Source organism: Desmodus rotundus, chromosome 9 (assembly GCF_022682495.2).
Source record: "Desmodus rotundus isolate HL8 chromosome 9, HLdesRot8A.1, whole genome shotgun sequence".
NCBI classification, from domain to species: Eukaryota; Metazoa; Chordata; class Mammalia; order Chiroptera; family Phyllostomidae; genus Desmodus; species Desmodus rotundus.
This window is the reverse complement of record NC_071395.1, coordinates 21,940,197-21,967,275: the sequence shown is the minus strand read 5'-3', so window position 1 is coordinate 21,967,275 and position 27,079 is coordinate 21,940,197. Positions and strand designations below refer to the sequence as shown.

Genomic DNA, 27,079 nt, shown 5'->3' with positions numbered 1-27,079 from the left:
TACTGGGACCAGAGACCTGACTCGTGCCAGACCCTCGCTTAACGCTATTTAAGTGCTTCTCACGGCTGCCCGTGGGAACAAATTGGTAGGCAATGCCTCCCTTCTTCATTCTGTTCTCCGGAGCCCTGTCCTCTGGGATCATTTCCAGCCATGGTCCTGGCCTTATTTCATTCAGATCCTTGAAAGCTCCAGGTTGCTTCCTGACTTGGGGTGGTTACACAGCTGATTTCCTCTCCCTGGAAAACTCCGCTCCCCTGACTCCCACTCAAACCTGCTGTTCTCAGTGCCAATGTCTCTTGCTCAGGGAAGCCTCCCAGCCTTCCTGAAGGACTAATTTAGGTTCTTCTGCTCCATCCACACTTTTATTTTTTGTAATTTTATCTTAATTTCAATTGAATAAATACTCGTATGATGATTTGTCTAGTGTTTAGCCCCTGCTAGGCTGTAACGTGTGAGGGTCAGGGGACGATTCTGAAGTTCAGCTGTGAATTCTCAGCATCTAATCCTGTTCCTCGTAGGGTGGGCACTTGGCAAACATTTGTTAAATAAATAAATTTAAGCCTCTGATTACTACTTTTTCTACTCGTAACGTGAAAATCGATATTAGAGAAATGGTTGCAGGTAGGAGAATCAAGGTGAAGTAGAGAGAGGGTTTGACTAGCAGCAAGGGGGAGCACGCAAATTTTGCAAGAAAAACTTTCAGGCTGAGCCTTTGCATTTGACTGTTCTTGACCTTCAAAAACAGGCAGTTTCTTGTGCCTCAATCTAATACCCCACGTCGTGTACCCTCTTTCTTACAGCTCCTTCCTTCCAGCATCAGAAGAGCTCAGTGGAACCCACAGACACTAACATGAGGTCACAGTGCCCACTTGGCTTCTGTTACACTGACTGCTGTATTTAATGTGCTCCTGAGGCCCCGTTGCCCCCAGCCCCAGCCCCTGGGGACACCATTGTGTTGTTTCACTGTTCTCGATGCCTCATGTAAGCGGAACCATGCAGTAGTTGTCCTTTGAAACTGGCTTATTTCATTAGCGTAATGTCCCCAAGGTTCATCCATGTTGTCGCGTAATGCTGGGTTTTCTTTTTTTAAAATATAAGGCTGAATAATATCCCATTGTGTATATGGACCACATGTTTTCATCCATTCAGCTTAACTGTTGCAAACAGTGCTGCATTGAACACAGGGGCACAAATATCTCGTCAAGATTCTGAATTCAGTTCTTTGGGATGAATATTTGCTCAAGAAGTGGGTTTGCTGGGTCATATGGTAGTTGTGTTTTTAATTTTTTGAGGAAACCCCGTACTACTTTCCATAATGACTGTACCATTTTGCATTCCCACCAATAGTGTACAAAGGTTCCAATTTCTCCACATCTTCACTGACACTTGTCTTATTTGTTTTTAAATAATAGCCATCTATGCTATAACAAAAATACCACAGGCCAGGTATCTATAAACAACAAACATTTATTTCTGAAGTTCTGGAGGCTGCAAGTCAGAGATCAGGGTGAACGTTTTCTGTTTTTATGATGTTATTTATCCTTTCTACTGTTTTTTTTCCTGTTGTTTGTGTTTCAAATATTAATTTTTGCTTATAGTTTTTAAAATTTCCTACTTCTACCTTCTTTTGGCTGATTTTTGTGTTGTCTTTGGATTTGAAAATGTAAAAGAAATGACAGGAAAGTTAACAGCTTTTACAAATAGTAGCAGCAACAAGTTATATATAATAGTGGGAAAATACTCCTTTCACAATTACATACACAAGAACAGATTTAATACGAAAGCTGCAACTCCTGTGTGAGGAAAATGTACATCTTTATTGGTAGGAGCTGAGTCAATGGAAATTGAATTCCTATGTTTCATTAGGTATGTTTTAGACAGGGTATCTCAAGTCATCCAAATGAGTCTTAAATAGCTGTACTTGGGAATGTAGATATTATTTACTGGGGTCCATGTGAAATGAAAGGTGATTGGTTCATATTTAGTAACTTTTATTTTTTCACTGAAGCCGGATGCTTTATATTTTATTTAGCAAAATATTTCAATATTCTTTTTACTTTTAAATACTTATAAAATGTTTATTTAAATTACCATTAAAGAATCCCTGAGGAAAGGGACAGGTGAAATACTAATACAAACTAACAGATACATTATAAGATCAGAAATTTCTAGTCTTTTTGGGGGTCGTATGTGTCTGTTCAGTTATCTACTTGACCTTATATGAGATTTTGTCCATCATTTTACTACCCTCTCCTCTTCATTGGAAAAAAAAAACCCTCTAAAGAGTTTGGTCCTGAAGAAATAAATAAGAGTAGCAGAAGCAGAGTGAGATGGAGTGGGAGATAAAACCAGAACAGTAGCAATTAGTAAACATCTTGAAAGTACTTTAATGCGAGAACTATAAGCAAAATATGATAGTACATGTCCTGTAAGAGTCCATGATTACTCATAATTTATTTACAACTACATTAAAAATGTAGAACTGTGCATAATTATTTAATGTATACTTAAATATTAAAAATCGAATTTAAAAATTGAGAGGAGCAATACATTTTCCTGTAATCTGAATAGTTCTGGAGCTTTGTTAGGGGTATTTCAGTAAGCCCTGTAATATTTTCCCATCTTCCTGCATCTACCATTGGATTCAGCGCACATTAGCAGCTGTTTTTTGGGGTCATGCAGTTAAACACAGTGAATCTTAGACCTGAGGCCACATAGTGGCTTCTGAAATTATGCTGGGTGTGCCCTTGGTGGGTGGGCACTGGAGTTGGTTGGAGTGAGCCAACAATAAGGAAGAAGAGCACTCAGGTTTCTAAAGAGTTCTTTTATTATTTAAAAGTCAGCGTCTCTTGCTCTCTCCTTCTCTGCCCACTCTTGGTTTTGGAAGTTCCAAATAGCCTTTCTACATTCAAAGAGCAGTCTGCAGGCCAGCAGCTTGGTTCCGCCTGGAAACGTACAGGCGCTTCAGGCTCTCAGGCCACACACTCCTGACCTGCTGAATTGTAACCTGCATTATAACAGGATCTTCAGGTGATTCACAGGCTCATCCAAGTTTGAGGAGCTTGCCATATGGGATAGGTGGACACTAAACTGATATTTCCTATACTCCTGGAAGGACTGGTTAATTTTCCAAACCCACTTGGGTTCCATAGCTCTTTGAAAGGTGCCAGGGGCACCTCCTGATCCTGTTGGAAGCTTCTGTGCCTTGAATAGTGAAGATTGTTCAATTGTGTTAACAGTGTGAGCCTGGGCAATATAAAATCCATTGGTTGGTTGCCTACTAGTTTTTGGGATGGTGCAAAATATCTATCTATATATTTTATCACTTAATCTTCTCACCAACTCAACAAAAGAGATTTTAGTAAACCAATTTACAGAAAAGAATACCATTATGTGTGTTTTTAAAAATGTAATCTTTATTGTATTTTTTCCATTATCATTTAGTCCCCTTTGTACCCTCCTCCTCTCAGAAATCACCACACTTGTCTATATCCATGAGTCCTTTTTCCTTTTTCCTCAATCCCTCCACAATAGAATTCAAAGAATATTTGTAGAATAAAAGATTGGATGTCATTGTGGGGGAAATTCGTACTAAGATTAGGGTAAAGGGTTACTCATTCAACATTAGATAAACTGTGTCAGAGCTGAAATTCAAACCCAAGTCTGTTCCACCCAAGCCCATGCTCCCCAGCCTCCTCTAACTTTTTAAAGAACGGTGCTGTGTTGCTGGCAGGCTACTGTGTTTTATTTGCAGCAAGGAAGGACAGGGAATAGTCTCCTCTTTGTCTGGGATCAGAAAACAAGCCTGTGTAAGAGATGTCTGTCGATATTTATGGTGGCTGTGATTTCCCTCTTTATAAATGTCTAGTATAAGATTCCTTAAGTTTGTAAAATCTTGGCATAATTTTGTGGATTCTTTTTATAAATATGAAGGAAAAGAATCCATAGTTTTGTTTAAAGCAAATTTTCAAAAAGTCCTTGACCCATAAATTGTTAAGAACCATTACCCTACACAGTCTGTGTCTCAGTGGCCTTCAGCCTTTGGAACTCTATCTGTCTGCTGGTGTCATTGAACTTCTTTTCATAACTAGACTTTCCCTGCATTTACCTCCAAACTCATTCCTTCTCAGTCCTGGGAGGGCATCGAAATCACTTCTAAATCCTTGAGAAATACAGATGCTCAGGCCCCTTCTCAGACCTTTTGACGCATGATCTCTGGGAATGGAGCTCAGAAATCCGTGTGAAGAAGAACCACAGTAACTCTGACAGAGAGAGTTCTAAGTCAGCACAATTTTCTTTAAAAACTTTGAGCAGAACAGGATACTTCCTGCACGCCCTGCTGTGGAATAATCTGGAGGGAGATGTGGAGCAGACCCAGTCCTCCCACAGGGAATCATCACCAAGCTAGACATGGCCTCCCTTGTGCTAAGGCGTGCGGAAAGACCCCCAAGCATCCTTGGGCCCTTCGCTCTCCTTTAAAAAGATTCTATGGCATTGCCTAATGCTTCTGAGACTGGTGTATGTTTAGTGCTGCAAGTCTTTAGTTATAATGTTGACAAGAAATACCATCCTGAAGATGTTTTGACAAATCAATTTGACATTTGAGTTACCTTCTTCCTGAGAGAAGTGAAAGGACAGTTCCAAGGAGTTCCTGGAAAGAGATTGTTCAACTGAGCTTTTACATTGCAGACTTTGTTCTGGGTAGTTAATGTTGCTACCACTTTATCTGCTTAACAGCAAATTGAAGTTTTTCTTTTTCATTCACTCGTGTCTGCTAAAATGCTTGACATTTTCCACCCCCGCAGGTTCTGATGACATCACTGTTACTCATCCTCTCATCAATTCATTTTTGAAGTGAGATGAGCTGTTCACTCATGGGCATAAGGCAAGCAAAGAGGAGACTATTCCACGTCCTTCCTTCCTTCCTTACTGGTGGCAATGGACTTGTGTTTTTCCATTACTTTTTGTGATTGTGACTCGGTTCACTACCATGATCTACATTTTCTCGTTGTTTCAGAGAACTGTCAGAATTCTCAGCTAACACTTACAGAGAACTATGGTTTGTTTTTACTCTTTGCCTTTCCTTTGTTTCTTTTCCTCCCTTCTTTCTTTATTTTCCCTCCTCTCTTAGGTAAAAGAGGAATCTATTTTTATAACCATACTCACTCTCTTCCATGGTTCCTTGGGCCTCTGGAGATTTACATTTCTTTTAGGAATATGCTCAGTATGTTAGGGCTCTACGATGTGCTAAAACATGAGCCAGTTAATGATGTTCTTATTGAAGAGTTCTAGAAACCTGCAGGGTTCGTTCTGCAAGAATGATTTGTAGGCTATGTGTTAGAAGGTCCAACAAGTGGAAACAGTCAGCAGCACTAATGTCTGAAGCCCAGGTTTACCACGGAGGGAGGGAGACCATTGATTCAAAGGCCCACCTGTTCCAGACATGTTCCCAACCTGCTTGCATAGTTGGTTGTGAATCAGCTCAGGTCAGTGATTGTGCTGCTTGTGTAGCTATTTGTTTATTTGTCAAAATCATTGGGTGTGTGCACATTTTACCATGCTATCTTTAAAAATTGGGTTTTATTTTTAGATACTGTAGTTAACAGTATGTTTAGTATATTACATGTACTAGGAACATGTAGTTTGAGCTTGTCACCATCTCTAAGAATCATGTAATCAGTGAGTTAAGCATATAATTTCAAATGAGTGGACTTGTGTTTTGGTAATAATTTGATGTTAGAGAAAGAACAGATTCGTCTGAATGTGAGTTCATCTCTATTTACAGAATGAAAGATGGAAGTGTTCTGTTACTCTAAGCAATTCTTTCCTTTTTGTCCAAAATGTGAGGATGTCCAGCGTAGGGAACATAGTTAATAATATTGTAATAACTTTGTAAGGTGACTCATCATGGTGAATCAATTGTATGGTATGAAAGTGTCGAATTACTATGGTATACATCTAAAACTAATAGATAATGTTGTATGTCAACTGTAATTAAAAAATATTTGTTCTTAAAATATCATTAACCTATTTATTTTTTTGTAAATAGTGATGCTGTACTTATGTAGAATTTCACAATTACAACACACTTTCACATTTATCTCATTTTTCATTAGATATTTTCTCTCTGCTGTTTTCTTCCCATATAGAGGTCATTGAATAATTAACTCTAAGATTTGAAGGGAAACTTAAAAGTTTTCTGGTCAATAACTCCACCCAATGTTCAACCAATCAGCTGTTTCTAACAGGAGAAAATATTAGACAGACAGACAGGCTGATCATTGGATCAAGTAAAGGGGTGAAAGAAAAATTTTGTTTTTATGGGAAAGGCAGACAATATTTTTTTCCCCCCTTTATTTGACTATTTTTTTTCAGGCTCAGCCTATTGGGCCTGTGGACTTTGCTTTAGGGGCTCTCTGGACACCTTGAGGCTGTCAATTCCTACCATTTGGGGGCTTTGTGAATCTGCCAGTCAGCTTCAAACCTCACCTACATGCCAGGCCTAGGGAGTGTGAGTTTCTGGGGTACAATTTCTCTAAGGGTCTTTTTGTTGTTGTTGTTTTACTGATTTAGTTATTTCAAAACACAATATACAGTGGGGAAAATTAAGAGTTATAAGTATGGGACTTAAAATTGTTTGCCTGCTCTGATTTGGAATTTATTGAATTATTTCTGACTTCCATAAACGCTGGAGCCTGTTTTTTAAAACTTGTAAGTTATTCTTATCTTGTTCTGAGGAGAACACAAATCCAATGAGGCACATTCATTGTTCTGTTACCCAGATGGAAAAGATAGAAACTTGGCCCAACCAGGCTGGGTTAGATTTGGGAGGAGACTGTCTTCTAGCATGTCTTCTGGGGTGATTGATGATTGTGTGTCCTGCGAAGTGACTGGGAGCCAGATAGTTACACAAAACTGTGGAAAAATTGACGCTGCAGGGAAACGGTGCCCCTGAGCTGGTGCAGTGCACCCTGTGCAAATACGGTGATTCCCGGTTGCAGGGTCAGGAACTCGGGGTCACTACTGTGTGAAACAGAAAATGAACTAGGTAGTGAGTGAGGCAAGTCAGATGAGTGTGAAAACAAGCATCCTCAAGTGTACTGACAATAGTTCTCAACGCCTCTCCTTCCTGTTGCTAGGAGAGGGATGAGCGTGGTACTGGTGCATTACCCACTGCACCCACAAGGAATGACGTACCTGCCAGACCTGGGACTTGCCCTGGCACACACTGTCAACAGGCATACGTGCGTCATCCACTTAACAACCTGTTGTAAACTCTGTGTTGCCCCAGCAAATGAAGTGAGGATGAAAAGCTGTCATTCCTTCGCTAAATAAATTGCAGTTAAATTGACACAGGGAGGCTTATTCAAAGTCCACAGTCTTTTCACCTCTGTTTCTGCATTAAGGATTCTGAAGGCAGTCTCTTCGGAACCCTTTGTTTAGAATTTACAACAAAAATACCCCAGGAAGCTGCTCGCCTAGAGAGGTTTGTGGTTCTCTTGTGACCATGGAGATTAATCTTCCCAGGAAATCAGCTGTTCACAACACTGCTGCCTTCATGCCCAAAGATTTCCCAGTCCTGCCTGAGAACTTTGGATACAGCAACGAGCACCGAGCCCTCTAAATGCTCAGCACAGGGACTGGGCTCCCTGACACTGGTGCAAGTCCCCTTTGGCTATTCATTTATGCCTGTCCCTGTTCCAGAAAGGTGCCCAGGCACCCCGGCTGCACCTGCATCTCAAGGGCATGCTGTGCTGTCAGCCATGCTGCTGGGAGGATGGGGTTAAAGGCAAGGCCATTCATTCACTCATTCACTCATGTATTTGTTTCATGGCTACTTACTGGGCCCTCACTGTGTTTGTTTCCAACTCTACAGGTGGTATACTGGTGAGCGAAAATAGATAGCGTCTCTGTACTCACAGACCATGCAGTCTTGGGGTGGGGAATGAAACTAGTAACCACACTGGTTCATGTATATTTTCAAATGACATATGAAAATAACAAAGGAACTGGACTTAGACTAAACATACTCTGAAAAAACCATATTTACCCGTGATCAGAAGGATGTGAGGCCAAAATCTGTGTGTGAGAAGAGCGTGTCAGAAGCAAGAGCCCTGTGGACAAAGCCAGTGTGGCTGAAGGACGGGGTAGGGGGGCGGGTGGGGGTGATGGGGCCTCAGGAGGCAGGGGAGGTAGATCAGCCAAGACCACACGGGAGTTAGGAATCTTGTAGAGAATATTTGGGCTTGATGGTAAATACAAATGGGAAGTTAACCGACAGGTATTTTGGTATTAGAGGGGCCCTGAGGGGGTTGTGTTTGAAAAGATGACGAACTCTGGCTTTGGGAGGGCAAAGGGCCAGGGAGGGGCCAGAGACATGGTAGGAATACTCCAGTTCAGAAGCTGGAAGACAGTTGTTTATGATCCAACATTCCTTCATCGCTGCCTTTCTCCTGAACACTGTTTTGGGCATGTCTGTGTCCTTCGGACCCGACATTCCATGAGTTTAGGAATGCTGCTTTATTTGCCTTTGGGTTCCTTGTGGTGTCTGACGCTGGAATTTGCATATATACTTCCAGCAAAAGCTATAGTTAATCTGTGGCTTTTCTCCACCTTACAAGACATGTCTGCTGGCTTAAAAGAAGACAGACCTTCTGTATTCTGGTGATAGCATTATCTAGTGATCTCATTTATGCCTGAAGACAGAGGAAGACAAAAATACTCTTGCCTTTTCTTTTGCTAACTCATGTGCCTTTCATTTTATTTGCACACATTAATATAGTTGGTAAAATAACCTTTACAGTCCTGTCTTCATGTCAGCCTAAAGCATTGCTGTTGTCATTAGTATGACTGTCTCCTCACAAGGACAATGGACATATTGGGGGACATTTGTTCCTGAGGGCAGTTTCCTACAGGGCAGAAGAAGCAAAACAGCACTGGAAATTTTCTGCATTTGAAGACTGGGAGTTGCGAACACAAATGCGTGAAGCGGGTTAGAGAGTCGTGCTGCCTGAGGCAGGCCTGGAGAGCCGCTGGTACCCCAGGGCCTTCAAGTTCACCCAGGGCCTTCAAGTTCAAGTGCAGAATACACCGTGACAGCCACACAAAGCATAGGGGCTAAGTGACCGTGCATTTGCCATTTCTGCTTTAAATGGATAAAGGTGTTTTTTTTTTTTAATTTAGAGGAGTAATAGAGAACTTCAGTGTGCTCTTGTGGATCGCAGGCCGAGCTCTTCTGAGTGACTGAAGCTTCAGGGCTGGGCTGGGCTGGGCTGAGGGAGCAGGACCAGAAAGCCTCCTGCAGTGCAGTGCTCTCCCAGCCGCAGAGCAGGCGCCGGGGTTCCTCTGGCTGCTCCAGTTTCTCCTGGGCTGCAGTCAAGTGAGGGTGTCCTGTCAGGGGAAGGTGCCCGGCACCTGTGTGTGACAGAAGGGAAGGAGGTTCTTACGCACTTTGAAATCAGAAGCAAAGAAAACATCTCTTCTCGCACATCTCCTGGGCAAGTCTCTTGGAGGTCGTTTCATTAGAGATGTTCCCTGAAAGTAAAAAACGAGGGGCATATAAATAGCACTGATCTGCCCCCATCTGATCCTTAGAAGAAGATCAGCTTAAGCGCAGGCTGAGAGGTCATACAGGACACAGTTTTCTGTGGCTAGCAGTCACTTAAACCACACTCAGGAATCTGTTGTAAAGAATATTCAGATGACATAATTCCAGGAGAAACATAATGCCAACTATTTCTTAAACCAGAGTGAGCAGTCCTGGCGGTTTTGTAAATGGGAGAATCTTTGCCACTGGTGAAATCGGGCCTGTGGGATGGACAGAGCTGGGAGGAGCAGAACAACAGGATTAGCTAAGTCACTTCGCTGTCTTATTCCTCCTCCTGAAATGCAGTGGGGAGCCCAGAAATGGGCAGCCACGATTTACATTGGAATTCTGAGCCCTTCAGCAACCCATCCTCTCTGGGCTGCATTCGTTTTAATGGTAACACAAATACCTGTCTTCCCTCTTTTACTGGGCTACTGTAAAGAGAAAACTAGATTGTGTGTACTAAAGCACCTCACAGTGACAAGATAATAATAATAATAATAATATTAAAATAAGTCTAGCAAACACATGCCATTTGTTATTTGCCAGGCACTGTTCTGAGCATGTACACTAATTATTTTACCTAGTTCTTACAGTCCCCCCATGAGGTAGACTCCGTCATCTGATTTGTAGGTGGGTAAACAGAGCCCTGGGCTGAAGTAAGTTGCTCAAGGTCAGCTGGTAAGAATTGGTGCTGGGACTTTAACCCACAGAGTCTGGCTCCAGAAGTTTAATCACTATGGTAAAAAAAAAAAAAAAACCCAAACAACTGAGAAAGCATAGACTTTTAACTAAATGATGAGGTAAGTGTTTGAATCCTGGCTCTATGGCTGTGTCCCTGTGCTCAGTTCTCTTATGCAGTCGGAGCTTCAGTTTGCTCATCTTAAAACACATGCATAATGAAGCCTACTTTTAGATGTTCGCCGAGGACTAAATGAGACATGCAAAGTTCAGTGTTTAACCAATAGGAGGCACACAATGTATTATTGTTCGTTATTGGGAAAATCGTGGTGTATTTGTCTACTCGGGCTGCCATAACATATGTCACAGACTGAGCACTTAAACAACAGAAATTAATTTTCTCACAGTTCTGGAAGCTCCACGTCCAAGATCAAGGTGCCAGCAGGGTTGTTTTCTGATGAGACCTCTCCTCCTGGCAGGTGGGCAGCGGCCTTCTCCCTGGGTGCTCACAGGGCCTTTTCTCTGTGCACCTTGGAGAGAGGAGGGAGGTCTGTGTGTGTCTGCCCCTTCCTCTAAGGACACCAGTCCTGTTGGATAGAGCCCCCCACCCTTATGACCTCATTTAACCTTAGCTCTCTCCTTACAGGTTCTGTCTCCAAATACAAGTCACATTGGAGACATAGGGCTTCCACGTAGAATTTGGGAGACACGATTTAGTCCACAAGAAGTGGGTAACTAGAGGGAGAGAAATAGAAGAACAGAAGCGGAGTTTGGAGTCTTTTTGATATTCAAGGTAGATTTCTGAGGCATCAGTTCTGGAAGCAAAAGAAGGTGTCTGCTATGGTTAATAAACTAGCAGATATACAATGTTTTTGGCACCGTTTGCCGTTTGCCTTCTGACGGGTGTTACAGAAAACATCTCCATTCTGTTTTATCTTGCAGGTGAGCCCGAATTCAAATACATTGGGAACATGCACGGTAATGAGGCTGTCGGGCGGGAGCTGCTCATTTTCCTGGCCCAGTACCTGTGCAACGAATACCAGAAAGGGAACGAGACCATAGTCAAGCTGATCCACAACACTCGGATTCACATCATGCCTTCGCTGAACCCCGACGGCTTTGAGAAGGCCGCATCTCAGGTGCGTGCGAGCCTGCTCCCTGGTGTGAGTTCGTACACGCGGGCTTATGTACAAGTGATGCGCTCCGTACGACTTGCCGTCAGCGCAGTAGGAGAGTGTGTGTCACAGGGCTTGGTGGTAAGAAAAAAATTCAGAGGGTAAAGGATGATAGGTGAGAGTGTCTTCAGCAGAGATTGCAAGTGAGAAATGTTAATAAATCAGTATTTAATCAACATTTTTGGGTGTTGTTAAATAAATCATATTTACTTATCCATGTTTGTGACCAGGTCAATATCCTAAAACTCTACAAATATGTAAAATATCTACTGATTTATATTGGAAAATAATACCATTGCTGTATCTCAGTGATTTTCAACCTTGTTCATCTCATGGCACACACATAAACTAATTACTGAGATTCTGGGGCACACCAAAAAATATTTTTGGCTGATCTGGCAAAAAAAAAAAAAGGTATAATTTTGAGTCATTCACACCTGACCTCTGTTGTTGTGTAGGCTGTTGTCTGTCATTGTTTAATTTGATGGTCTAAGGGAAAAGGGGTCAGTGCCCTGGCAATAGGTATTGCACATTTTAAAAATTCTTGGGGCTCAGGTTGAAAATCGCTGCATTATCTGAATGAATTGATGTCATAGCGCCCTCTACTGAAACCAAGGAATAAAGATGTTTGTTGGCCAGATCTGTGGTTCACTGATGCTTAATCCTTCCTTGTCTGTGTGATGAGTAACGTAGAAAAACAAAGCAAAACAAAAAAACCCCTCCTACCTCTAAACTAAAATTGATTTAATGTATTTTAACTATAAGAGAAGCTGGAAAGTAATGACATTCTAAGAGAAGATGTATGGTATGTGTTCTCTTTTTGTTTGGACAGGGACATTACATTTGCTGTTTTCTACAGTTTTAAATGATTTTTTATATATGAAAACATAGTAAAGTATATATCTGCTATGTATATATAAAGATGAGAAGTCAACTTGTACCTTAAACATGATAGATCCTGTGACCTGATAGTTTGACATTGTAAGAAACCCCAGACAGTGAATTTCTGTAATGAAGTGTAACATTGATATGTAATTTCTAAGTTATGAGAGAAGAATTCTAGTAACACAGATAATTAAATAATTTAATGTTTTAAGGTGGTATTCAGAACTGTAAGAATGGACAAAATATTATCATTGCTACTTTCTGTCTTATATAAGTTTATTCCTCACAGTCTAGGGTATCTGAGCTTATATGACCTCAGAAATCTGGACATTATATAATAGATTTGATATAACTTAATAGTAAACCAAAAAAGTCTACATTATGGAATATAACAATATCTTTGAGGTTCATTGAATTTTCAGGTTATCCTTAGTGAAATGAAGGGTTTAAAGTCGAAATTTCTCAACTTAGAAAGCTCTAGACTTTTGTTCCAGAGCTCATATTCTTTTTCATGAAGACTATAGAATAAGAATTCTAGAGTTCCTTTTTTTCATGAAAGCTATAAGAGGGAGGTATATTATTAATATATAAATAGTTAATGTTGAACTCATTTAAGCTTCTGATCTTATTTAGTAATTTATTCTTTTGAATAAAGATAGATTGCTGGGATTTACAGAGGCAATGAATATTTATTTACACCTTAGTATAGAATGGCATGATTTGAAGCACATCTTCTATTACCAGCTAGTATATATTGACTTGCAACCTGATGATAAATATCTTTTAAATGCAATTATTGTTAACATTTAAAATATTTATTGAAAATATTTTCAGAATAGCCATAACAATTATTTTAAACCTGATTCCTTCATGTTTATATCAGTAAAATAGTGAAAATGCCATTATGGGATAATACTGTTGAAATAAATAATCAATCAATAAATTCTTCTAAAAATTATTAATGGAAACCTTAAGTCCACAGTAACAATAATAGTAAATAACTGGTGATTTTTCTCTTTGATTTTTTTTAGCCCGGTGAGCTCAAGGACTGGTTTGTGGGTCGAAGCAATGCCCAGGGAATAGATCTGAACAGGAACTTTCCCGACCTGGACAGGATAGTTTATGTTAATGAGAAAGAGGGTGGCCCTAATAATCATCTGCTGAAAAATCTGAAGAAGATTGTGGATCAAAACACAAAGGTACAGATCATGTATGGATTCTTGGGTTCTGCCCTCTAGCCTAAGGGAATGTGTTCTAATGTCTTCATCATAACGAAGGACGTAGGAGTCATGTCTGCCCCTGCGTCCAGTGGGACGGCTCCCTGTGCCTGGGAAGTCAAGGCTGGAAAGGCTGCAGCCTGGATGCGAGTCCTGCCCCCAGAATCCTGCAGGGTCATTGGGGGTGGGGTAGGAGAGTGGGACCCAGTTGTGAGTGTCTTAGAAAGTCACCCTGGCCCTTTCAGAGGTGCTTATCAGAACATCTGATTGGCCTCTCCCATAGCATTTTACACTGTTGATCTGCTTTTCCAGAATCTTCTCCTCTCTTGCTTTGGACAACAACTCTTTGTCTTACCTCTTCTACTGCCTTTCGAATCACTGTTTGGTTTCTTTCCCTACTTCCCCCACCTTGGCTTCATGCTGGCTTTCAGGGTCCCATCTGCTGCCCCTCTGTCTTTCCGCAGGTCTCCATCCTTTCCTGGACCTTCCAGGTCTCCCAGACCCACATCTGTAACGGCAGCTCTCGCACGGAGCTCTGTTGCTGTTTTACTTGCTGTGGAGTCTCTTTGGTGGCACTCAGAGCCTCAAGCTCAGCCTGACTCAAACCCAATATTTTCCCCAAGAAAACACTGTTCTCTCATTGAACTGTCATCACCAAAGACTGATTTTTTCATGGCCGTCACTACTCACCAGCAATTAGTTACCAGATCTCAGTGATTTCACCCCCTGACACCTGTCTGGTTTTCCCCTGCTCTGCAAACTCTCTCCACGGCTCTAGGGCGGCCCCCTCCGCCACTCTGATGACTACAGTGGCCCCATAGTCTTGTTTTGGGCTCAGCCTCTCTCAGCCCCATTCAGTTTTCTTGGTTTCTTCCAGAGTGATCGCCTTCACACACCGATTATTGCTCTGTGGCTTAAAAAACCTTGCCAGCTCTCCACTGCCCAGAGTTAAAGTAAAAATTCAATGTGGCAGAATTGGGTGGTGGTCTAGCATGGAGACCCTGCAGGCAGCCCCCTTTGTTCAGTCCTGGCTCCATGCTTCTGTGTGAGTTTTGGACAGTTACTTCAGTACTATGTGCTCCCACTTCTTTCCCTGAAATACGGAGATGATAATAGTATCTCCCTCATCGGATGGTTATAAAGATTGAACTGTTATTACCATTTTGGCGTAATATCTCTGTACTCTCTGTCTTGTACCTCAGGCTTAGCTGGATGCAGTGATAAACACTAAACATTTGATGTTCCCACAAACCAAATTGTCTGCACATTGTTTTCTGTTCTTGGGGGACAGGGAGAGCCCCTCACGTAGGAAAGGTGAGAAGGAGTGCTGTGGGCACTTTTCAGTTCCTCTTTGATGATTCCAGGCAGTGCTGCTGTGGCTTAGCATCTACTCTCAGTATCTTTCCTACAGGAGAACTTGAAAAGTACAATTTCTCCATCTTATCATCCTTCCAGGGCCGTCCAAGTTTCCCTTGGCCTCTGGCGGCTGCCACGGACCCACTCGTTAACCTGGCTCTCATACCCCGTATACTTCAGTCCACCAGCTCCTCTCTAAGCAAACAGTTTTCTAAGGATTGTATGTCTCTTTATGTGTTCCAGTGGTCTAGAATGCTCTTCTTTCTCTTCCACATCCCCTCCTCTGAAGCCAGCTTCTGCTATTCCAGATAAAGCCTTCCTTTCTGTTCTTTGTATGCACATGCTTCCAGGATGGGGCTAATCGTTAGAGAGCTTTATTGTGTATGTTATGTTATAATTATTTATGTAGCTGTTTTCCCTTCGATTCTAGATTTCAATCCCTTGATTGCAGGAGTTAGAATTCCTATTTGAGTCTAACACAGAGTAGGCTGAGGGCCTGTTATGAATGCACACAATCCACCCTGGCAAGCAAATCCCATCTGAAAAATGGAGCCCTTGAAAATCAACAGCTGGAGTTCCAGACGAGCATTCACTGCGTGGTTGGGATAGTGGGTAGAGGATCCAGGAAATAGGCAGTTCCAGACTGTTGGTCTAAAGTTCTTAAAACCCTCTTGCTTGTACTTAGGATTTATTCCAGAAACCTGGGCTGAGCTTGTAAGTCAGGGGCCTAGTCTGAGAAGAGGGCTGGGGGTGCTGAGGATTCTGGCAGCACCTCTTAAGACAGTGACCGAAACAATCCTGCTTCTGAGCCACAAATATACACATTTGCAGGTTCTCAGCCCCCTAACCATGCGGAGGAGCTGGAAAGGCAGAGGGCTGGGGGCCAGCTGGGGTAACCGGAGGCGACAAGAGGGCGGTCCTGTGTGGTGAGCTATGAGGGTAAGACAGACACACTGTACGGGAAGCCCCACGCCGGTGTCGGCCCACGCACTGTCCGCGTGGCTTGGGTGAACCTGCCTGTGCTGTCTTCGTTAAGTCCAAACAATGAGGAAAATAATTCCCAACACCTCTGAGACGAGTTGTGAAATAAACTCATGTGGATAGGACATCTGTGTAGGTGCCATTATCATTCAGCCCACGCTGCCTTCCTCTTCTCCAGCTGAACCTGTGTCAAGCTTGCACAATCTCTCTCTTAGATGTTTTCACATTTCTGGCTGCAGCAATACTTATTTAAAAGATGCATGTTCATGGTGCTTTTAAAATGTTAAAGCTTTCGTTTTAAAAACCTCAATGCCAGTACTTCTCAGTAAATGTAATTGGAAGAGGAATATGTACAAATTAAAGTTGTGTCTCTTGTCTGCAACAGAGGCATGGTTTGTTCACATTGCACGGAATTTCCAGATGACAGTGCCCATTCTCGTTCATCTTCCTCTTTTTCCATCTTTGTTATTAAGACTGCCACAGTGGTTCGACCCAGCCTGGTACTAGGCGTGGTAGGCATTTCCTTAATGTTACTACACATCCTCGCTTTCCCAGTTCCCCTTCTCGGGGGAAGTGATATGCATGTAGTATCTATATTCCTTATGCTGGTCCTTAAATGTCAAGGTTTATTTATGTTTGGGGTGCTAGCATCGGGGGCCAACAGTGCAGATTCCCGTGGATTCCCAGTGAAGAGGCCTGCAATGGGTACGCTGCAGGGCTGGGTGAAGGAAAGGAACCTGTACTTTTATCAGCTTCTTTAGATGCCCCCCCTTGCTCTCCTGAACTCGGAATAAAAGCTCTCTCTTGCTCTCTTGGAGTTCTTTCCTGCTAAGTCATTTCTTGTCTGCTCTTGAGCTCTTCAGCTGGGTCACCTCCACTGTCACCTGGGCTCAGTACCATGACCCTTGGCCTGGATTGCTTGAAAACAAAGTGGCTTAAAATAAATAATTTTTATTAAATTTATACTTGTCTTTAATAGCTAAAGTTGCGAAGAAAACAGAATAAAAAATAGCTTTAATGTATTTTAAGGGCCAAAGCCATCTAATTGTAGAGCATAACATTAGTGCTATATTTACACTCTTTAAATGAAAGCTTTAAAAATAGGTCCCAATTGAGCCTAGGCCCTAGTTTGCATTAAGGGCTGATCATAGGGTGCTCCAGAAGCTTCTCTGTGGATCACTTAAATATATAATTACAGCACCTAGGGGTCTCAGCATTTAGTCAGCCTGAAAGACTCTATTAATACTGAAAGAGGAACTTACTGTGGAATTTGCATGCTAGGTTTTGAGCACACTGATAACATGTATGTTAGCAGCAGGGTAGCCACGAGTGTAAGAACTAATGGGCCAAACCTAATAGCTGCACCCTACTGTGTGTTCAGGATCGCATCTTTAACTTTACGTCAAAGCACAGTTTCTTTAATGTGTTTTTTATCACAAAATTAATATTTTATCACAAACAAAAAGCTAAAGTGAATATAAATGAGAAATATAACCTATTAGCCTACAGTCTTAAATGACCACCATTTACCTTTGGCTCTGTAGCCTTCAAAATGATTTTTTATGCATGTATCAACCTATAAATATATGGAAATATGCCAGTAAAGCTTTTATGTTATTATTTTTAAATCAAAGAAGTACTTGGGAATTTGAAAGTCTGCCTAGTTGCTGTTAAAAAGTCATCACATAAAAATATCAAGCTTTTGGCTCCAGATTAATTCTTTGGTATAAATTTCTTTTCTCCTTTATTTTGTTTCCAAGATACAAAAGATTGTGACTCGTTCAGAAGACAACATGAATTGCTAAAACTTTTGCCTTATGTTTTCAAATTTAAGAGGATCGTTTCAAAGCGGACTGATATTTTACAGTGCCCTCTGAAAGAGGCCCCGGCTAATATTTTTTATAGGGATGATGTTTTAAGTAATTGAAAGGAATTAGGAAAATAGTAAGCAAAAATAGGAAATAAAATCTATCCTGTTTCTGGAATTGAACCACCATGGAAAAGGAACCCTGTTCTGTGGTGTTAAAAAACAAAATTCAACTTAGTACATTTGAAGATCTCGATTGGCTTTGTCATCTGGCAATTCAGGAATCAGGTCTAGCAAGTAGAAGGGCCCTTGGAGGGGTTGTAGGAAATGGAAGGGTGGGGCAAGGGTGGGGCAAGGGAGCCCTGCAGAAAAGAAAGTATTTCTTTAGACCACTAGTCTTCTGGGGGAAGGTGAACAGCAAGGCTTTTTATCTTGCAAACTGCCTCTTCTTTCTTTGCCTACCAGAGACTACCTTACTGATGTTTGATGGGAAAATTCCAGACTGCTTGGTTGATTAAGATTGTATTTCTGGGAGAGATTGAAATAGCAGTAGGTCAGGCGTTAAATCTAGGTTTGGGATCATGGACTTTAGCACAAATGATGCTATTTTGGGCCTATGGTTTTCTCTTTAACATGGTTCAGCTATCTTCTGTTTGTCTTATCCTTAGCTATTATTAACGCTGAAACATCAGATGGCTATATTCCAAAATTTGTAAGTGATTTACATGCTTGTTTTCATGGAGAGAAAAGCTGGCGGCCCACAAAAGTAGAACTTGTAAGGAAATTTAAACACGATTAAAATATTTTTTATTGTAAATCTAGGGAAACATAGAGAGGGCAATGCTGTTCATATAGGAAACTTTTTTAAAAATGAAGATGAGCCACAAAGTCATTGACCAGCTTTTAGGTGGTTTTTAAACCTTTTGTACATCTTTTCTGTCAAGTGATCTCACCAATGATTGCCAATTTATAATCCTTCTAATCGCCAATCTTTACTACAGCTTGCTCCTGAGACCAAGGCGGTCATCCACTGGATTATGGATATTCCTTTTGTGCTCTCTGCCAATCTCCACGGAGGAGACCTCGTGGCCAATTACCCATATGACGAGACACGGAGCGGTAGGTGGTCTTTCCGTTTCTCTAACTGGTTCAAAGTTTACAGTTACTTTACAGGGCTTTATAGGATGACTTTTATGATATTCTTCTCAGAAACTCATCATTAAGTGATTTTGCCTGTAGAAATTCATATGTTTAACAGGAACATCCCCTAACTATTTCACATGGCATTGGCCATATATGTTTGGCAGGAAAGGACTGTAACTTTTTAAAAAAGTTTTTGTGAAGAGAAATGTAATCTCGACAAAATAGACAAAAAGGGAGAAGACAGAAGTCGAACTTGGTCACTCTTGGACACTGGTAACATGGAGAGATCTTGGATGTTACATAGCTTTGTGTACAGGATGGCTTAACAATGGGGGCAGACTCGGTGCTTGACCAGGGCCCACACGGAAAAGTGCACATGTGTCTTACCGAGCTCTCACACTTTTGCGTTTGGAACTGTTTGTGGTGATGTCAGGGAGGGAAAGTGGTGCTTTGATTTTCTCTGACATGTTTTCGTTAAGTTTCAGGCATAGCAAGCTTTGGCCAGATAGATAATTTCAGCTTAATTTTTGTTGCTGCAGGAAATTTTCTGCTTTGGGTGGATTCTCAGGGGCCTCTGAAGAGTTAGCTCTTTGCAAACACAGGATGATAATTTTGGATATTGGAAACTTTGCGTTTTGAAGAAAGTCTTTGGTAAAATATTGTTAACATTTAGAGATTTTTGTGCTATGTCAATAGCTAGGAAATATAAAAGCCTGGCCTATTTTATAATACATAAATCAGAATATAGTGTATTAAAAATACTGTTGTTTTCATAACACACATAGGAGATTTTTCAAAACTCTAAATTCAGATACTGAAAAGTATGGGTGAGAGTGGGTTATAGCGGCTATGAGGTTAGTACAAGAACATTTTTTAAAAAATTAGAATGTATTTTTTCAATGACAGTTGACATGCAATATTGTTAGTTTCAAGTGTACGACATAGTGATTGATTAGACATTATATAACTTACAAAGTGATCACCCCGATAAGTCTAATACCCACCTGACAGCACACACAGTTATTACAATATTGCTCTCTGTATTCCCTATGCTGTGCTTTGCGTCCTCGTGACTATTTTATAACTGCCAACTTTGCAAGCACATTTTTTAGGTTAAAAATGTCAACAATGGAAATCTCCTTACTGTCCTGCCAGGTCCAGTTCCCTATAAGCGTATCACCTTTTCTTGTGAAGCTCTGGATTCATAAGTGGAATGTACATCCTGTGAGGTTTTTATTTTATGGTATCAGCAGTGGAAGTTATATAACCTAAAAGCTAGGTGTTAATTGCTGAGTACTTCAACCTTCATTGCTTTCTCACAGTGATGCAGCTAAAAAAAAATATGCCAGCAGGGGGCGCACACTGACTCACCCTTCAGCAAACGTGCAGTCTCCTCGGGCCCTGCCCATTTCTTTAGTCTTGTGCATTTATTTTCTAGGTAGTACTCATGAATATAGCTCCTGCCCGGATGATGCCATCTTCCAAAGCTTGGCCAGGGCATACTCCTCTTTTAACCCACCCATGTCGAACCCCAATCGGCCACCATGTCGCAAGAACGATGATGACAGCAGCTTTGTAGATGGGACAACCAATGGGGCTGCTTGGTACAGCGTCCCAGGTGGTGAGTTTCCATTTCACTCTTCAGTTCTGTGATAGTTGCTTATCTGTAGTTACCGTTTGGATTTAGAGAATCTTCCATCCTCCTTAACCACTAAGAGATACACTATCTATAATTCATCCATTAAAGTTAGTTTTCTGCATGAATGATCGCTATGTGTAGTTTTGTTTTTAAAAATCAAGATGCTAATTGAAGAGGGGTAGGACATGAACTGGAGCTGTCCATTGGGAAAACAGACATTGAATATTAACTACCCTACTTTTGAAATTCTGGCCTTAAGGAATAAGACAGCATCCTGATCATTACATGTTGGTCCTGCTTTGACTAGGTAAATGTATGTTTTAGAGGGCAGGCTTTGACCTTTCCCATATGTTGAGCCACGTACATTTTTATTTTATTTTAATGGTACTATTTAATGTGGAATACTTATTTTATATTCACTGCTGTTGTAAGCATTATTGGGTCAGGAAGTTCTTTTATGGAATCTGTAAAGGGGAAGCTCATGTACAGCATCTTCTAGAAAACATCAGTGTGCTCTTGTGGCTGCCTTTGCCCCAACGTGGACCTTGCAGAGATCTCATTTTTCTGGCTACTCGGACCAATCACAGTTGTGCAACACTTGCCTCTACCAATGATGCACAGTGAAATGTAAAGACACTGATATTTTTTTCCTCCTCAGCTAAGAATAATATTCTACAGCCTCTTAGAAATGAAAAAGAGAATTAATTAGGACAGTAGCAGCGCTACCTAATTTTAGGATTTTGGTTTGTTTAATATGCTTCTTTTGTTGAATTATGCCCTGAGAAAGATATTCTTCCTGATTTCTTTCTTTTTGATACATGTTTATCCTGTTGTAAGTAATATTTTGCACCAGGTCAGATCAGATTTAGTACATTCCACCCCTCCATGGCTTGAGAAATATATCAGATTTTAGGATTTAGACTATGTCAAATTAAATGGGAAGTAATTTTATACTTCAGTTTTTCTAAAAATTTTAGTGATTCCTTTGGAATTACCTTTTTGGACAAATAGTGCATTGTCTACAGTATATCAAGTTATCTAGATTAGTTAATAACAATAATATTAACAATAAGATTTTAATCATAGTCAATGGTTATGTACCACAATAATTGAATAGTCAAAGAAAGCTGTGACTTTCTTTAGCCATATAGTTAGTGAGTAAAATCACTGTCTTTGGTCAGGTTTTTAGAAGCAGAACCTGAGACAGGAATTTGGGTTCTCACACTTTGCTGAAGGACTGTTCTTTAGGAAAAACCCTATGTGGAAATGAGGAAAGCAGAGTAAGGAAGGAGATAGAGCTGAGCCAGGACGTGGTCACAGGTGCAGTCTAACCTTGGCCTGAGCGATTGGGAGGAGAACCTGAAGCATACATCCCAGGCAGGGCTGTCCTGCCTTAAGGTCAAGGGGCCAGACTTTGGTGGCTCCAGATCCATAAGTCATTGACTGTGAGATTTTTTCTTAACATAGGCATTTATCACAGCAAACTTCTTCGTTAGGACTGCTTTTGCTGCATCCCGTAACTTTTGGTATGTTATGTTTCTGTTTTCATTTGTTCTAGATGCTTTATTTCTCTTTTGATTTCCTCTTTGACCCATTGGTTGTTCAGTATAATGATTACTTTTCTACATATTTGTGAATTTTCCCGTTTTCCTCCTGTCATGATTTCTAGTTTCATATCATTGTTGTTATAAAAGATATTTGCTATGATTTCAGTCTCCTTTAGTTTGCTAAGGCTTGTTTTGTGTGACTTATCATATGATCTATTCTGGAGAATGTTCCATGTGTGTTTAAGAAGAATGCATAAACTAGGCATGTGCCCTGACTGGGAATTGAACCCACAACCTTTTGGCTATGGGACAACACTGCAACCATTGACAAAGTTCTGGTCACACCAACCAGGGCTGGGACTTTTTCATTGGACTCCCAGACTTCCACAAAGACACTATTCATGAGTGATTGTCAAAATTGGTGTTCTTTGGGGAGGGAGGACCATGGAAAACTCCTGTTTTGCCGATTCGATGATGTCACTCCCCTGTTTTGTTCTTTGAAGCCGACTCCAGCAATGTGGCTAATGCTTGAGCCCCTTGTAGCAGCAATGCATTAAGCTACATGATCACTTAGGAACCTGAGAGAGTTTGTACTTCTAAGGTAGTAATCATTTCCCAAGCATGTGGTTCCGTCCTTTAGGGCAGGTGATTTTTCATGTGGCTTCTCTAAGGCTCCTCCAAAGGTACAGCTTGTTGTGTCTTTCACTCGGCTCTCAATTGAACAGAACAGCCTGTGTAGAGTTTTAGTCACCACACGCATGCTGAGACTTTCCATTTGGTGTTTTGGCAGGAATGCAAGACTTCAATTACCTGAGCAGCAACTGCTTCGAGATCACCGTGGAGCTGAGCTGCGAAAAGTTTCCACCTGAAGAGACTTTGAAGAGCTACTGGGAGGATAACAAAAACTCCCTCATTAGCTACCTTGAGCAGGTAAACAGTCTCCAGTGTAAGATGGAAAACTTAAGAGCATTTGAGCCTGGTATATAGTAGTCTCCTAAGAGGAGCCCCATCCAGGGGAATGCATCTGGCCCAGAATGAGGATGCTACACTTGAAAACTGTGTCAGTAGTGGTTCAAATAGGCTTTCATTTGTCATAGGTGCTGTGGTTCATGAATATGCACTGAGAACTGATTAACCTGGAGGCTTGTGGAGAAGTGAGGGAAAACCCTGTTTCCATTCATGCTGCTCCAGGCAAGGGCGATCCTAGGACTGTCCTCCACCCCGATCCCCTTGGGCCCGATCCCCTTGGGCCCATTCAACATCCCAGGCAGAACTAGGACTATAATGAGCTAAGTAAGTGAGGCATCTAGGATTTAAGGAGGCATTCAGTCTCAAAGTCATGCAGGCATAGGGTCAGCACCCAAGAGGTAGTGCGTCCTTAAATCTTGTGCCCCACCTGCTTCACTTGTCTCACACTAGACTCAGCTCAATGTGAGGTAATAATAATAATGATAGCGTACATTTATTGGATGTTTACTATTTCCCAGGCCTTCTTCTAAATGTCTTACGTGTAGTGATTAATATATTTAATCCTCACAACTCTATGAGGGAAGCTACATCAGACGAGATCTGGTGTGTTCAGGGAGGTATGGCCGTAGACAGAGGGAAGTTATATCATTATCTTCTTTTTCTCCATCATCATCATCATCATCATCATCATCTCTGAATTAAAAATGAGGAATCAGGGGCACAGGGAAATTGAGCAGCCTGCCTGAAGTCACTCAGTCAGAATCTAGGCTGTGTAGTTCAGAGTCACTGGCCAGGTCGCCTCTCATGCCATGAGCCTCGATCTGCACCATCCACCTATGTAGCCATCCCAGTGGGATCTGTACGGAATTTGGGGGCATCTCACCATCTATCAGAACAAAATACCCTCCCTGCCTGGGCCAGCCCCTGCCACCCCCATGTCTCCGTGCTGTGTAGACATCGGCACCAGGGCAGTGGCGGTGAACAGGCCCGAAGACCGTTCCTTGTGTGCGGTGCCTTGGCAGTTCTCAGACTCCGCCCTGCAAGTGGCCGTCTACACCCAAAGTCAAGTAGATCTGTGTGTGTTTCACGTGTCAAATAGTCCAGAGTAGTTTTAAAGTAATTTCACATAAAATGTTACTGACATAAATATATAGCCATTTGCATGTATGCATACATATATAAAACACATATATATAAATCTAATGCATTTAAAACGTGTAAAGTCAGCTTAAAAATTCTTTTACACATGTCAAATATCCATACGAGGGGCCTTACTAAAGGGACTGTCATGGAATAATAGATCCACTGATGACAGACAGTGATGTTCAGAAACACCCATTAAACAGGATTTTGTCAGTCAGTGGACTCCCGCTGCATGTTAACATAAAAAGGTATTTTCAACAACAACGCTGAGGATTTTAGCCACGTTGACCTGGAACAACTTCGGTGGGGGTCCCAGCAGAATGTCTCCTTGGAGGAGAGTTGTATTGGAATGGATCTTCTGAGGGCAGAGTTAACTGAACAGTGGATTTTGGGGGCAGAGGAAGTAAGACGAGGCTATTTGGTGTGCTTTCCACTTCAGTGTCAAAGAATGTCCCCTTAATACAATGCTTTTCATTTTATGTAAATGTTTTTCCACAAAAATTCATTGAGCTACTTTCTTGTCTTTGGTATCATGTGAGACGCTGGGGCTAGTGGCCATCCTCCAGAATGCTTCCTGTTAATGGGGTTCAGAAACATGAATACCTAATTACAAGAGAGGGTGATAAATGCAAAAACAAAGGTTAACTACAAACAAAAATGGCAGTACATAGAAGGGTTCCTAACCCAGGCCTGGGACTCAGAAAAGGCTCCACAGAGCTAGACTACAAGATTTACTATAGTTGATTCCAATAAGATTATTACTCTTACTTCTTGAGAAAAAAATTCAATACAAAACAAAATAAAACACAAATGTGTGCCATTAGGAAAGAGGAGAATAGTTGTCATATTTATTGTTGCAGGTGGGCATGCATCCATCGACCTAAGAGCTCTATCATTTTATATAGAAATAATCTGGAAAGAAGAGGAGCCAGGTCATGCAGGCCTGCTTTCTGCCACTTGGAATGAGAATTTGGCCCATCTGCACATCTGTGTGATCTGCCCCCATCAGGCACCAGGGTTCGGGCGCAAGCTGGGTAGAAGCAGTGAGAGTGGCATTTACAATGAGCTCCTCGGAGCACAGTCCAGTTAGGGACTCAGGGTCTGGCGGGAGATCAGTGAAGACTGCCAGGAGTTCTGTGTTGAAATTGTTTTCTTATTAACAGGGCATGGTGGTGATTAGTAATTGAATACCTGGGCCTAAAATGTAAGCCTGTACTAGTTTACAACTCCTGGAAAATAGGTGATTAGGAGATCTGATTCTGTAATTGGTTGAGAGGAAATTTCTTGCAGAGTTCTAAAGGGATGTTTGCAGGAACTGGGATTGTAAAGTTAATTAGGGTAGGTAGTTTGCTAAGGAGAGCGCCTCACTCAATAGCTTTGGAACAGTTTAGTTCTAAAAATTCCCAAAGAATTTCTCACGGGCACCTGCTTCAGAATGATCTAGGTTCTTGTTAAAAATGGGTTTCCTGTCCCACCACTCCCTGAAGAGCAGGACCCCCAAATCTCCATTTCGGCAAGCCCTCAGTGCCATCTGAATACACAAGGGTTGAAGAACTGCTGATGTCAACAGCCCTAGCAACAGTGGAGCATCTTCTGGATTTTCTTCTTCTTTTTTTTTTTTAGCATTACAGAAGGAACAAGTGTACTGGATAGCTTCTCCAGTCACGAGTGAAGTTTTCACTTCTGTGATTTCTTTTGCAAAAGTTGGGAAGGGACAGGGTTTTTCAATTTACATTCATCTGGAGTTGTGACAGCCTATCATACTTCGACTGAGATTTATTACTACAGTGGAATTTTTTAAGCAGAAACGTGCTCCACACTTGGTATATCAGAGGTAGACGTTTATTTATTTATTTGTTAAACCACATACTGTAATGTCTTGGGTTGCAGAAGCTGAAAAAAGTAAAGTCATGGTTATTGACTGGGTATATTTGGGCCCAATGCAGGTGAATTATACTTATGTTTTAAAAGTGATGGTTTGACTTCTTTTCCAATGATGAGGAGATTTCACCCTTTCGTTTCTCTAAGGTTTATATTTATAGTGCCTCGAGATGAATAAATTCATCCCCACGGTTTTCTCATCCCCAGTGACTCTTCCACCAGGTGAATTTCACCCAGAAAACTAACTTTTTATGTCTCCAGTAACTAAGTTTTAATGTGTTCATTTTGTTTGGCTAATTAGTAACTCAGTTTGGGGGAAAAATCAAAGATTCACTAGATCCTAAAAATGGTTTTTTTTGTTTGTTTGTTTTTAAAATGTATTCACTCCCTTCGCACCATGCTGGTTGCCAATAAAGTGATCATTTATTATACCGACAGCATGTATCACTTTTTCCATTTCTAAATTGCCTTTAGAGAAAAGAGCTTCTTTATGTCACTCCTATGGAGCTTCAGAGGTTTTTTTTTTTTTTTTTTTTTTTTACCATAGTCAGAATATTTCTATTTTGGGAACCAAATATAACAAAATATAAACTTACAATTTCAACACATTTTCAATTATTACAAATTATAATTGTATTTTACTTTATTTTTAACTAAATGCAGTTACCTCCTATAGAAAGGGTGTTCCAATGATTTATTGCTACATAACATATCACCCCCAGAGGTTGTGGCTTAAAACAATAACAATTATTGTATTATCGCTCGGGGGTTTTGAGGAGCCAGTAATTTGGGAATTGCTTGGCCTGGCAGTTTTGATGCAGGTCTCTCATGTGGTTGAAGGTCAGATGGTGTTGAGCTGGAGTGGGGGTGCTGAGGCGGTGGGGGGCTTCCTGGGCACCTCTCCATCTTCATGTTGTCGGGGGCCGCTCCACATGGTCTCCCTTGTTGTGGCTTAATTTGGGCTTCCTCACACCATGGTGACTCCAGAGGTTTTGTTTTTTTAAAAAATAGAGCATGTAAAACGTTTGCTGATAATCAGTCATTTCTTCCATAAAACACTGTACCGCTG

At 41.3% G+C, this 27,079-nt stretch overlaps 1 protein-coding gene across 1 annotated transcript in view; it reads left to right on the top strand.

Moving 5' to 3' along the window:
- The window catches only part of CPE (carboxypeptidase E), a 68,628-nt gene that overhangs the window by 35,647 nt on the left and 5,902 nt on the right, over nt 1–27,079 (top strand). Inside the window, exons 2-6 of the mRNA XM_053911728.2 lie at nt 11,210–11,406; nt 13,359–13,526; nt 18,690–18,811; nt 20,274–20,452; nt 22,808–22,947. Of these exons, the coding sequence (XP_053767703.1) occupies nt 11,210–11,406; nt 13,359–13,526; nt 18,690–18,811; nt 20,274–20,452; nt 22,808–22,947 (806 nt within the window). The remainder of the gene's footprint in view (nt 1–11,209; nt 11,407–13,358; nt 13,527–18,689; nt 18,812–20,273; nt 20,453–22,807; nt 22,948–27,079) is intronic.